Consider the following 14,689-nt stretch of genomic DNA (forward strand, 5'->3'; position numbering starts at 1 on the left):
AAAAACCAAAGAAATACAACCACAACGCTGTAATGATGACCCTTTAACCATCTATAACCTAAATATTTGAATGAGTAGATGTTGCAGGCTATACACAATCTGTGAGGTTCAATTCAAAGAAAAATGGTCCATATGCTTAATCACAATAACCCAGACTGCAACCCCTGACATACTTTGTAAATCAAATAGTAATGTCTAGGACCTAGATTGGACTAAATTGGAGTCGGAGGGGGAGATTTGTATACACCATGAAGAAAACTTTGCCTGACAGGCCTCACTCAGGGTATATAATTCTAATGCCCTTATGAAATTCTCGGAATTCTCCGTTTCCAACGCTTGGTGGCGCCAAAGGCATCGTCAGTACCCGATCCGTTCCGCGCATGTGCACACCTACCACCCTCCCTCTGGTTCTCCAACATGCTCTGTGGGGCCCTAGCTTGAATCTTAGCCTACTACGGGAACAAAAACGCAAGCTGCCGTGGCTGAGTCGCTCTTACCCGGCGTATCTAGTTCAAAGCGCCGGTTAGCATCATAGCTAGGCTAACGTTAGCGTTTAGCAGCAAGTAGCCAATCAGAGGCAGAGTAGGGGCGGGTCTTCTCGCAAGGATTCTGGGTGGGCGGTCCCGCACATGCGCAGAGCAGATCCAGCAGCTGGAACGGATCGGGAACTGACTTGTTTTTCTTTATTGTTAAAGCGCGAGACCCATAGGGCTTTACTTTCCCGGACGTGTGCGTAGCTGTACTGTACACACTTTTAATGTGTATATATGAGTTATTACATATTGATGCCATTTAGGCCTTTTCCACTCAATGTATCCGACTTGATTAAATGGTAGATTAAGATAATTTACAGGATTTTAGATTCTAGTTCAAATTAGCTGTGCCTCCAACAGATAACCATTAAATCCAACGTACACATTAGTGCATCAGTAATAATAATGTATAAACATGTAACATATATTCTGCATGATGAGTAGCCTAGTTGTACTTTTGACTGGCCAAGTAGCCTACATTTAGCTGATAATACCTTTAATTGAAGGGATTAATGGAGTTGTTATAGTGTGGTGTAGCAACATTTTATGTAACAGGTTTAAATAGGCGTTGTTCTTTCGCGGGACACTAGAAAAGACACCTTAGAGTACAGAAACAGAATATTACAGACAAACAACCAGGTCAAATGCTATCATGTAAACAAGTCTTTAACTCCCACTTGGCTCCGTCTGTGGAAAATTTCCACTTAGATTAGACTGCAGTAAAGTGATTCACAACAAACAAGTCACGTAAAGCACCTGACACGCAGGCCACGCCCACAGAGCGAACCCACATATTTCGCCGTTTCCCATTGGCTACTCTGAAGTTGTGTCACACAACCTGACGTCAGTCGCTGTACATGAAACAGGACACCCTGCCATCAATAATAAGTTTATAACTGGTCATAAACGCTGAGCGTCACTGATAATTCCAAATACAAAGTTTCTAAGAAAAAAAGTAAGGTTAGATCACCTCTACTATTCTTCCAAGTCCTCCTCTTCACCCGCTCATGAATATTAAGTAGCTGTAGGAGCAATAAGACCAGCCTCCTGCACCAACCAGGTCACATTAAGCATCCACCAGCGCAACATCTACAGCGCTTTCGTCAGACTTTTTGGGGCAGCGTCTGGGATCGAACTGATTTGCACTGGGACGATTCGGATTTTTCTTTTTTTAAAGAAAATAAAAATGGCTTTGAGAGGACCTCTATCCCGTCTTCTCAGATCTCAACTCGGCCACGCGTGCCAACAAAGCAGAGCTCAGTCCGTGGCTGTGCTGGGAGCTCCGTTTTCAAGAGGACAGGTAAGAAATTATTTTGTCCACATATACATACATACATACATACACACACACACACATATTATTAATCTTCATTTTCAAATAACATCTTCAGCACTGAATAAACTCCTTTCTGTTTATTTCAACACAGAAAAGAGGAGGCGTGGAGCACGGCCCTAAAGTCATCAGAGATGCGGGGCTCATCGAGAGGCTCTCCGGTTTAGGTAGGTGACAAACGCGGGGATAATAAAAAGGAGCAGCCGGTGCAGCGGCGTTATGTAACAGTGGACGGGTGTAACACGCAGGTTCACCGCTTTAAACAGATTTACCGTCTAGCTGTTGTTCTCTCAGCCAGCCCGTTACATCATCCGGAGGCTGTAAATATAAACATCCGACATGTAGCCGGGGAGAGGCGCACGTGCTGTAGAGAACAAAGTGATCCCTTTTTATTTTTTGTGGGGGAATATTATGAGATAACATGACATTGAAGTTTTTAAATGGACTATACATCTCCATTTAGTAACAGTGTTTTGTTGTTTTGTGTATATTTTTGCAAGAAGCAGAACGATGAAACAATGGCGACTAGTGTCATTCAGTCCCCGCGGGAACATCTAAAACGATTGTCCATAAAAGGGCAAGAATAGCATAAAGTAGACCTTCCGCAGGGTCACTCTGTGAGTCGACACGCGTGAGAGGACATTACATTCGTTTATTCAGTCTGGGTTAGTCATTCTTGCCTCCGGCACATGGTCTGAAGGGCGCAGGAAGAGGACACGCTGCGGATGTATTTCCACTCCTTCGTCACCACAGACTTTCCCCCACAACATGTTGCCAAATAACAACTTTTTAAAATCTTCCGTTTCAACGGACACGTAGACATCCTCGTGCGGGAACACAGAGAGAGACAGAGAGCTGCTTTGAATCTGAAAGAGGACACCTTAGACTGAAAGAATCTGTTATTTATGTTGGCTCGGCAGGTCATTGAGGCTGCATTGTGATTGAAATGTCACGCTCACACACATGACAAAAAAAAAGGAGATTTAAGAGACGAGTCAGGAAGGAATACTGTAAAAAAAAAAAAAAGAAAAGTCAGCCTGCCAAGGATAAGTCTATTTGTAGTCCACATACACACATATTTCTAATTTGAATACCAAGGACACACTGAAGATTGATATGGTACAAAATATCATAAATAAATAGGTATTGTGTACAATAAAGTAATACGGTATTTAACTGACTACTCATATTATGATTTATGGTAATTCAGTAACAAAAATCTTTGTTATATATACATTTATAATGCTGACAAATGCCCATTTTAAGTGAGCCCAAAGTAGTTTATCTACATCTCTCCTTAATAAAACACAATCAAAACTGTGTCATCATACAACTAATCTACTAGCAGGCAGGATTATCCAACAAAATAGTATAGTTATACCACAAGAAAAGGACAAATACCATGACCTATGGGGAGGTCAAGTCAGTGGTGCCTGTTGACTCCACAGAGGATTTAAACTAGGCTACCATATGTATGATAAGGTTACAATAAATACACAAACTATATAGTTTACCACAGTCTACGTATACACATCACTACACTACAGTGGACACAAGGTCACTTTAAACTCACTGCTGCACCTATATACATATATATATATAGAAAATGAAAGAAGTAATAATAGCAGCGTTATGCAACTCTTAATACAGTAGATCATCTACGTGCGTGACAGCAGGACTGACAAAGGCAGGACCTGTTCCCGTGTTGCAGCCAAATAAACAGGCCAGGAGCGTTACAGCATTTCTACTGGCATGTCGAGATCATCAGCCGTAAACGTCAGACGTTGAGCAACAGTCGCAGCCCACCCTTCCGTTCTCTTCCTCACACAGGATATTTCGACGTCTGGGGTTTTATTTTTACGCACTCTTTTATTCTGCTGGCAGAAGCCACAGCGTTATTAATGCATGCATTTATTAGAAATGTATATATTTTCCTGCAGTGTATGCCACTCAACTAGAATAAGATATTCTGCATGAAGATAACAGCATCTAATGTGTTGAAATATGTATTTACAGTTCTGTCCCATGTATTAAACTTGGTTCAGAATACAGTAAACAGCACAGATTGAAAATGTGTTTCTGGTGATTCAAATCCAATTAATCATTTATTAAGGACATTTTGAATTCCTGGTGTATTTTGAAAGTAACTTAAGAACTATTCAGACACTAAGATCTATGCAAACTGTACTTTAAAGCATGGGGAAGAATTCATCTTGTCACTAATTTTGCCTCCTTGATCTTGTCTCCTTGATTTCAAATAGAATTGTTTTCAAACCCTTTTTATTATAGGAAAGTACTAAATCTCAGTCAGGGGTCATTTTAGTCTGCTCTGTAGTATCTAATATACAATATATGCATGTACAGTACTGGTGTACGGCACATATGTTAATGTGTTGAGGCAACAAGTGGAGACAAATGATTAAAAATATATTAAGTTACAAATAAGATTTGTAACATTACTGCAGCATGCAATCATAGGATTTCATATAGAATGTTCATATTTAAAAAATTAAAATGAGAGGTTTGAGAAATGTCCTGAGTCTGCTGAAGTTGAAAGCAATGAGTTGATGAGGAATCATCTCTCTGGTAAAGTGGTGTCAACTTGGCAGCGGTGAAGAAATATACAGCTGCCGCATCACTAGCTGAGCCCAACGTAGGAAACCGAACCCTAACTGAACTAAACACCTTAAATCTCTCAGTTTGTCCAAACTGTCTCAGTAAAAAGTAAAGTCATACATATAATCAAACCAGTACGGTTTAACCACAGAACTGTGAACACAGCAGCAATCTTGCATTTCACAGAAAGCAGAATCAGCCTGCCGCTGCTATAACAGACTTTTTTTGAATTGTCATGCAATAGAGGCTCCCTATTGCACCAAGACGAGGGCTATTCCTGTCCTGGCTAGGAATGGTAATGAACCATCTCGGTTCCCCTTAGATCAGCAGAGTACACTTTGCCAGATGGACCCCCAATATGGTAGATCACATCACTTGTTTACTTCGCAGTCCATGTCCAAACCCAAGTGGAAATTTTTTCGGTATTTACTGCTAGGACTGCTTAGCGCAGGGCGACTGAGCGGCTGAAACCTGAGCCGACGTGGGAAATGGGACAAGTTGAAAGTGCTCAGTCACTAACGTTCCACTGGCGATGAATGAACCGGCCTCCCCAGACTGAAAGGTAGACAGACGTCAGGGGCTACGGATTTATGTAGGCTTTTCAACTGAAACTGGCACCTGCAGTATTTAAAGCACGGAGGTTTCGTCAAAACAGACAACAGGGCAGTGTCCTAACAATTGGACAGATTGTCCTAAATCAACAGTTTGCAGGTTCAATGCAACAGCCAGTGTGTCCACCAACAGTCATATGTTCTGGTGTAAAAACTCGGAACTCTTTCTCCATCACTCGTAAACTTCATCAAAAGAGTGACTCGGCTAAATGCCTTAAAAGCCTTCCCCACTATGAACAGATTCAGTGTGCATCTGCATCAAATAGATTGTACTTTTGAACTAAACTGTAACGGTAATGTAATGATAGCGAAGTGTTTTCATCGATGGCCGCTTTCTGTCACTGTGTTTAGACTACTCTGTCCACGACTTCGGCGACCTCAACTTCCACCACCTTGAGAAGGACGAACCCTACATGAACGTCAAGTTCCCCCGCACTGTGGGTGCAGCAAATAAAATGTTGTCTGGCGCAGTGAGCAGAGCCGTCGGTACAGGACACACCCTTGTCATGCTCGGAGGTGATCACAGGTATAAAGAATGTGCCGTTTGTGAACAATACCTGTATCAAGCAGTATACAGCTAGTACAGTATTTAGGTGTCCAAAGGCTACTTACTGAATGTCATTTTACCATATGTTTCTACGGTAAGACTCTTGTTTAAAGATACTCTCGTCCTCTGAATTGAACTGATATAAACACCAGATATTTATAAGACTGTCCTTCTCATTTCAAAGCCTTGCTATTGGATCGGTGGCAGGCCACGCCCAGCAGTGTCCTGACCTGTGTCTCATCTGGGTCGATGCTCATGCCGATATAAACACACCGATGTCTTCTCCATCGGGAAACCTTCACGGCCAGCCTGTCGCATTCATGCTCAAAGAGCTGCAAGAAAAGGTGAACACTAATTAATACAAGCAGCTAACTTTTGAACGAGCACTGTATCTTCAAAATCATATCATTTAATGGTAATACATTTTATTTAGGAAGAGCTTTTCAAAAAACTCAGACAATTTACCATAGGGGATAAAATAGAGAGAAATACTTAAAAACATAGATCACAGAAATAGACGATAACGCAATTACGACAGACAAGTAAACGGTTAGATGCAGTCGTGAAAGTGTATTTTAAGGGCTTTAAATTTGACTTGTTTTGATGAAGGTGCAGCATATCTAATGTACAGCGTGATGCAACAATAGAAACCTGCGTCAGAGACAACGCCCTTTAGCTGTGATATAACCACAACATAGCCGGCAGCACTGACATAAATTCCTGTTGTGCAAACATGGACAGATTATGAGATAATGGACCTTTGTGCACAGAGATGTAAAGGCAGCCCAGCCCTACTACATAGGAGCAAGAGAGTCAGACTGAATGAGATCCAAAACATTGCCCTTACATATATACATATATCGATATACATATCTATATATATACACAGTTGTGTGAAAAAGTGTTTGCCCCCTTCCTGATTTCTTATTTTTTTTGCATGTGTGTCACACTTAAATGTTTCAGATCATCAAACAAATTTAAATATTAGACAAAGATAACACAAGTAAACACAAAATGCAGTTTTTAAATGAAGGTTTTTATTATTAAGGGGAAAAAAAAATCCAAACCTACATGGCCCTGTGTGAAAAAGTGATTGCCCCCTAAACCGAATAACTGGTTGGGCCACCCTTAGCAGCAACAACTGCAATCAAGCGTTTGCGATAACTGGCAATGAGTCTTTTACAGCGCTGTAGAGGAATTTTGGCCCACTCATCTTTGCAGAATTGTTGTAATTCAGCCACATTGGAGGGTTTTCGAGCATGAACCGCCTTTTTAAAAGGTCATGCCACAGCATCTCAATCGGATTCAGGTCGGGACTTTGACTAGGCCACTCCAAAGTCTTCATTTTGTTTTTCTTAAGCCATTCAGAGGTGGACTTGCTGGTGTGTTTTGGATCATTGTCCTGCTGCAGAACCCAAGTGCGCTTCAGCTTGAGGTCACGAACAGATGGCCGGACATTCTCCTTCAGGATTTGTTGGTAGACAGCAGAATTCATGGTTCCATTTACCACAGCAAGTCTTCCAGGTCCTGAAGCAGCAAAACAGCCCCAGACCATCACACTACCACCACCATATTTTACTGTTGGTATGATGTTCCTTTTCTGAAATGCCGTGTTACGTTTACGCCAGATGTAATGGGACATACACCTTCCAAAAAGTTCAACTTTTGTCTCGTCAGTCCACAGAGTATTTTCCCAAAAGTCTTGGGGATCATCAAGATGTTTTCTGGCAAAACTGAGACGAGCCTTTATGTTCTTTTTGCTCAGCAGTGGTTTTCGTCTTGGAACTCTGCCATGCAGGCCATTTTTGCCCAGTCTCTTTCTTATGGTGGAGTCATGAACACTGACCTTAATTGAGGCAAGTGAGGCCTGCAGTTCTTTGGATGTTGTTCTGGGGTCTTTTGTGACCTCTTGGATGAGTCGTCGCTGCGCTCTTGGGGTAATTTTGGTCGGCCGGCCACTCCTGGGAAGGTTCACCACTGTTCCATGTTTTCGCCATTTCTGGATAATGGCTCTCACTGTGGTTCGCTGGAGTCCCAAAGCTTTAGAAATGGCTTTGTAACCTTTCCCAGACTGATAGATCTCAATTACTTTGTTTCGCAGTACGATGTCTAGCTTTTGAGGATCTTTTGGTCTACCTCACTTTGTCAGGCAGGTCCTATTTAAGTGATTTCTTGATTGAGAACAGGTGTGGCAGTAATCAGGCCTGGGTGTGGCTAGAGAAATTGAACTCAGCTTTCCAAAGATGTGATAAACCACAGTTAATTTATGTTTTAACAGGGGGGGGCAATCACTTTTCCACACAGGGCCATGTAGGTTTGGATTTTTTTTTCCCCCTTAATAATAAAAACCTTCATTTAAAAACTGCATTTTGTGTTTACTTGTGTTATCTTTGTCTAATATTTAAATTTGTTTGATGATCTGAAACATTTAAGTGTGACAAACATGCAAAAAAATAAGAAATCAGGAAGGGGGCAAACACTTTTTCACACAACTGTATATTCCAAATGACATTATATCTATCTGTCCACCACAGATGCCAGATATCCCAGGGTTCTCCTGGACGAAGCCGTTCCTCTCCTCGAGGGACCTGGTCTACATTGGACTGCGGGATGTTGACCCCGGAGAGCAGTAAGTACACAACATCAACCTTTACCATATGTGGCTGAAATGAACTCAACTCTCCCTGAATGCACTGTGGAAATAGTTCTTGATATTTCTGATCCTGTTTATTACAGCCACATCCTGAAGGACCTGGGCATCCAGTACTTCACCATGAGGGATATCGACAGACTTGGCATCCAAAGGGTCATGGAAGTCACTCTTGACCATCTTTTGTCGAGGTAACTGATTATATTCCCTGACTGTTAAACATTTTAAAATGTTTAACTTCTACTGAAAGTTTTAGTTTTTTCATATATGATGAAAACCAAATTATTCCTCACGTCTGAGTTGAAGTGATCCTCAAATTCACACTTGAATTGTCTCACCTTGGACAGAAAACAGCGACCAATCCACTTGAGCTTTGACGTCGATGCGTTCGACCCGTCTCTGGCTCCGGCCACAGGAACACCAGTGAACGGCGGTTTGACCTACAGGGAAGGAATCTACATCACAGAGGAAATCCATAACACAGGTACAGATGACTACAAACATGGTCGCAACATCCTATGTAGGCAGCGTCACATAACCTTATATTGTCTATTTTCCTCTTATCGTCACGTATTAGTATCCAACTTGTGAATGTGTTCAGGTCTGCTGTCAGCCATGGACCTGGTGGAGGTAAATCCGATGCTGGGGGCCAGCCGTGAAGCGGTGGAGGCCACCGCCTCTCTAGCGGTGGATGTCATCGCGTCGTGTCTGGGACAGACGAGAGAAGGCGCTCACGCATCCATCGATGAGATTCCCTCTGTGAAGGACGACACGGAGCAGCTTCGCCTCTGAGAGCACGAAGCAAAGCTTTGAACTTTACCGACATCATCCCTGAGCATTCCACAACAATTCTGAATACAAGACTGTAAAGAAAGAATCTAATAGTAGCTAACGGTTTTGTTCTAATCTCTTTGCTATTTAGAGTTATGTTTCATGAAGAAAACAAACGTATGTCTGAATTCTTTCATCTATAAAAAGGACTTTACATATTTGAGGTAAAACGTTCACGTTGATAATGCTCAGACAAAATTATTGATGGCAATACTGTTAATTGAAACAGCAATGCCAACTTATTTGGCTCCTGTATGTATAATAAGTTACGTGTTAGAGGACACAGGTGCCACATATTTATTATGCGTTTGGTTTAAAAGAGAATGAACCTGCCCCAGAGGTATGATAAACCAAGTTTGACTTATTTTCAAGCCCACGGTCTAACGTGGACTCTCTCAACTGTTTTGTGGCTGTGTCCGTTACTAAAAGTTAGAAATGATGTGTTTGCACTTTGGACCAGCTGTGGTTAATGTATTTTCTTTAGAGTTTACTTTTGTATTTTCACTATGAACCTAGCAGTACATGTATTAGCATCCAGCTTTGATTCAAAATGGATTTGGATTTAGGTTTGATCTGAACTAATGTTTGACTTGATGTGGCCACTAAACGACTATTGTCTATGTAACAAAGAGTTTATACAATATTTTGGGCTTCCATAAATGTGATGGCATTTTTTGTTAGTGTAAATGTGTCTTATTTCCTCTGTGGTTCGTTTCATTTTATTTTCAATGCATACAACCAAGTACAAAATAAACTGAGGCTGATGGGAATGCCATTGGTTCTGCAAGTAAATGGTCATAAACCAGAAAGTTAGACAAAGTATCGTTGACCTAATGAAAAAATAGACTATCGCCAAAGTTATTGCAAATTTAGGGCTCGTCGGAAAGAGCTGCCTTGAATTCCATCAGCGGCAGCCAACAGTCAAAAGTGCACCACAAAACAAATATGTTGGGATGGGAATCAATAAAATGGCAACCATATTTTCCATGTTGGCAACCACTAAACAAAGTTAGAGTTGTGCCCTGAATTTATCCTGAAGTGAAGCTGATTGTGTACCAAATATCATGGCAATCCATCCAATAGTTGAGATATTTCAGTGTGGACCAAAGTGGTCGACCATCACTGCTATCTGTAGAGCATATCGCTGAAAAATGATGCAGATACATTAAAGAAATAATGGCCAATGTTTGGACTGGTATAAATTGTTATCAGTGTCGCTGGCATCATAGTTACATTAATGATTAGTTGCACTTATATCACATTAAATATAACATAATGTACATGCAGTTATACAACCACAGTATGTACTGTTAGACACAGCACAAGTTGTACTTTATTTGTTGTTTTTTAAGGGGACGTGAAAGCAAAACAGAAAAAGGAAAACAGAAAAGATTCACACATTTCTTTCGACCCCTCCCTGACCTGATCCACAAAAGCAGGTCACCAAACATGTTTTTGTACTTTGCACCACTTGGTATCTATGCAGAAGAACAATATTGTGGCAATATTGTGTTCCACTTCAATTACATGGCACTAAAAATAACCTTATCATTATGATTATAGTAACGGGTGCCGTTCACCCAGCACTACCATGGTCTGGTTGTAACAAATCTCGGTGCCGTCAGGTCCAGTGGCCGACCCTGAAAATACCAGATACAATGTAGACCGAGGTTAAAGATTAGCTTTAATGATGTGGAGACAATCAAATCAGGAATGCTGAAGCTTTGTCTAAGATTGTTTTTTGTATTACACAGCGATTAGACAACATTATTTACTGTTAAGTTAAGTTGCATGTATTAAGAGTTTCCACCCATTTTTAATTCACATCTCTGACCGACAACATTTGGCCTCAGGTCAGGACTCAGAATTGGAATAATGAGCTAAATACAAGTATTTGGATACGGGGCATGATGACACAACAACAACAAAAAGATTCAACTAGTGCCACTTCATCAAAGCTAATGTCTATCAGTAACATGTCACAGGGACAGTGAATGGAGAATCTACACATGCGGGAGAAGGTCAAACATCACATCACGTCCACAACATCACCCTGCAGGGCATCACTGGTGTGAACAGTCTGATAAAACTGTGCAAATCTCAGGGAAAGGTTTGTGTGTGAAGTTTCTGTAGGTTAGGTCCATTAGGAGGTTCAACAATCATCATTAGTCATTCTTGAATACTTCACCTGCCCATGGACAGAATCCTCTGTCAGTAAAGGTTCATTTTAGGACTGAACCATCTCAATGTCCTTATTTACTCACAGAAACAGTTGGCTGCAGACAGCAGAGGAGCATTATTGCTGCTGGAGGGTCAGTGGAGACGGATGAAGAGAGTCTGGGTTTGCTCTGAATCGAGAGCTTAAGATTGTTTTTGTTTAGTTTGCTCATCGTCGGAAGAACTTCAGATAAATCACAGCACCCAGAATGGCCAACTCCATTAAAATGATCACACCTAACAGCAACTTGTTGGTCACCAGCCTACAGGACAACACAAGATGAAAGTCAACAATAAACAGAGGGTCATTGTTCCACAAACGCATTTCATGAAATATCAACTGAATGATTAATCGAGAAGTCGATCGATAGAACATTTTCAAACACAAATGCCAATAATTTGCTGGTTCCAGCTTCTCCTAAGTGAGGATTTGATGATTTTCTTTGTCATTCGCGATCGTAAATTGAATATCTTTAGGTTAAGACTGTCTGACGACAAAACTTTGAGGTATTTAGGATTATATTCTGACATTTTTATGGATTAAACAATTATTTGGTTAATTGAGAATAATTAGGTTAGTCTCCTCAATATATAAATAAAATAAACATTAGTTGCAGCCCTAATCACCAGCATGTTATTCAGAAACACATTAATCAGCCAATCAGAATATTTATTTTTCACCAAATCCATGTTTCAGTATAATCAATGTGCAGCATTTTGGCTAATTAATACAGTATAATATAATTAGAGCTCGCTACAGAGACAGAAAGACCTCACATCCAGAGAAAGGAATTCAAAAGGACAGAGAACAAATCTTCTAAAAGTCAGCAAAGCAACTTTTAGTATTCAATCATTTAGTGCATTAATTAAAACAAGATAACTTAAACGTACGACTTCCTCAGGAATAGAACTTACCGCCGTGACATGGCACGAAGAATTTTCCTACTTCGACTGAGGTTCTCTCCGGTATCCACCAACTTCAAAATAAACAAAAGACGGATTAGATTTAACAACATCATGGCCTGACAACAACAGTCTTTTTACTTCTCCTTATATTAAAGTAATAAAATAAACCTAACAAATATAGATTATACTGACCCAAATCTGAGCTGTACCACCTGCTTTTGCCCCAAAACATTTGATCAAATATAAGAAACTAAATATTAACCATACAGGATCTACCCCCAAACGGATTAAAACTAATGGAGCATCACAATCTCATCCCGAACAGTAGCAGAGTAACAATTGACAGCTCACTCTGTTTCTGCTGCGGTCCAGCTGGTCCCTCTGCTCTCCCAGCTCCTCGATGATATCTGTGCCGATCTGATCCGTCTCAGCGGCGATGCGCTGACTCCGTTCAATACTCTGGCTGGCATTGTTCAGACAGTCTGAGCCCTGGAGGAGCAACGCTCTCTGGGACTGCACGTGTGTCTGCATAGGGGGGCAAAAATGACAAAGCAACCAGAGTAAATATCCCTTATTGTGAGCGAGGAGCAGGAAGAAAATCCATTCTCAGATATTTTGACTTCCTAAGAGAACCATTTGGGGTTATTTGGCAGTAAAATTCATGTTAGTGTGCCAACGTTTCTTAAAACTTCTCCAAAATAAATTTATTGATTTCCTGCACTTCCACAGAATTTGTTTTTACAAAAATCTGAAAGGAGATGTGTACTTCTTGCTTTCAATCTGTGAGACTGAAAACCAAAACATACATTTTCTACTGATACTTTGGACAGCTGAAATGTTTCCTTTTCTTTAAAGTTTGATAACCCTCATAATGAGATGAGATATGTACAAAATGTCACGAGTCGACAGCCACACACTCACACTTTGTTGGTTCTGTGATGAATAGATGCCATGATGACTTCCCTCCAACGTCTGGGAAGACGAACCAAAGCCAGGAGGAGAGTTCTTCATGTCTCTCTGCAGCTTGCCCAGATCTCGGCGGTACATGCGCAGCTTGGTACTCATTGCATTTCGGTAGGAGGAAGGTGCAGCACGCAGCTCTTCTTCCATTCCTTGTAACTGGACACAGAAAAGAAAATAGTGTAATTTTGGGAACCGGTGTTTCTTTGGGCCCTCTGCAGTCGACTCACTGGTTTGATTGACTCGTGTTGAACTGTGATTTGTCAGTCCATAGTATGGTCAGCTAATATTCCCTGATCCAGTTCAACCCACCTGTTCACATTCCAGCATGTTAGAGGCGTTACTGTGCACTTGACACTGAAACCTCGTCCTTTTTAAATCTGCACACATTTGGATGCAAAGCTTCCAGTTTCTTCAACTGTTGGCTCTTTCTGCCCTTTAAATTGTCCGTCTCGTTGAACCATTCTACAGTGTTTTGATCTAGTTTGTAGTATTTTTTATTTTTTTGCAAGCCTTAAATCCCAAATAACAGCTACCTAAAAGCATGAAAGACAATTCAAACATATAGAGCCGTCCTGTCAAATGACTGTAAAGTGATTTTGTGGCAGGTCTCAGATTACAAACTTTTGAACAGAAATGCATGTGTTTATCTTTGTTGTCCCTGTTTTTAGCTACATGTCTATTGATGTCTTCCTGTTAATTGTTCCTGGAACTGTGTGGAAGTACATTGAGAACAACTTCAAACATTTAAGCTTTAATTAAAGTGCTTATTGTTAGCTGGCACATATCACTTCCACAACAAACAAACAGACAGGACTCACCACTTCCTCAGCCTCCCCATGCCTCTCATCGAAGGTCCTCACCAGCCTCTTCCTTTCCTCTGTAGATACAAAGCGAGTTTCACAGCTCAGAACACATGCTCTCATGACTTTGTAATACAGTTAGCGAACATAAGTTGGTAAAACAACATGAACTGTTTACCTCCGTGGCATTTCAGAGCTTTCTCTGGCATCAGCTTGAGCTCCTCACACAGTGATTTGTAGATTTCGTGCAATTTCTCGAATTCCTCCGACGACATTTTTGATGCCTTTTTAAAGCTGCCTTTTTCTGGAGGAACTACTCAACACTAATCACAGTCACGTCAACTTAAGTTAATCTACTGTTTTTGCTTTCATGTTAATCAGGATTCCCGGAACTTCCGCATGATGGACCTCGTGATCCAGTGCCTAAAACTCCAGATCAAAAATCAAACAACCATGTCTTTGTTTTGTTTTCAATAACAGGTTGAAAGTAACATTGTAGATAAAAAATACAACATGCAAAAAAAAAGCCAAATAATGGTAAAAGATTATTTAAAAATCACCCCGACAACAATTTTATTCAGGGACTACGCAGACAGCTTTCACTGCGCCTTCTGGGAAATGACGTTTTGAGACACTACTTCTTCTTCTTAATGTACATTAAAACAATTTATTTCTATGATTT

At 40.8% G+C, this 14,689-nt stretch overlaps 2 protein-coding genes across 2 annotated transcripts; one reads left to right on the forward strand and one right to left on the reverse strand.

Moving 5' to 3' along the window:
* Positions 1–1,578: 1,578 nt before the first annotated feature.
* On the forward strand, positions 1,579–9,804 carry arg2 (arginase 2). Its single transcript, XM_031847052.1, has 8 exons — positions 1,579–1,833; positions 1,961–2,033; positions 5,445–5,619; positions 5,825–5,984; positions 8,175–8,269; positions 8,377–8,481; positions 8,638–8,774; positions 8,892–9,804. Exons 1-8 carry the CDS (start codon positions 1,720–1,722, stop codon positions 9,080–9,082), a joined length of 1,050 nt encoding a protein of 349 aa, XP_031702912.1. The 5' UTR covers positions 1,579–1,719; the 3' UTR covers positions 9,083–9,804.
* On the reverse strand, positions 8,165–14,410 carry vti1b (vesicle transport through interaction with t-SNAREs 1B). Its single transcript, XM_031847054.1, has 6 exons — positions 14,186–14,410; positions 14,026–14,084; positions 13,166–13,363; positions 12,596–12,769; positions 12,254–12,315; positions 8,165–11,601 (listed from the first exon to the last, which is right to left on the reverse strand). Exons 1-6 carry the CDS (start codon positions 14,280–14,282, stop codon positions 11,508–11,510), a joined length of 684 nt encoding a protein of 227 aa, XP_031702914.1. The 5' UTR covers positions 14,283–14,410; the 3' UTR covers positions 8,165–11,507.
* Between the last annotated feature and the right edge of the window lie 279 nt (positions 14,411–14,689).

The sequence above is a fragment of the Anarrhichthys ocellatus genome, unplaced genomic scaffold, assembly GCF_004355925.1.
Source record: "Anarrhichthys ocellatus isolate YVR2014 unplaced genomic scaffold, GSC_Weel_1.0 scaffold7, whole genome shotgun sequence".
Taxonomy (NCBI): Eukaryota; Metazoa; Chordata; class Actinopteri; order Perciformes; family Anarhichadidae; genus Anarrhichthys; species Anarrhichthys ocellatus.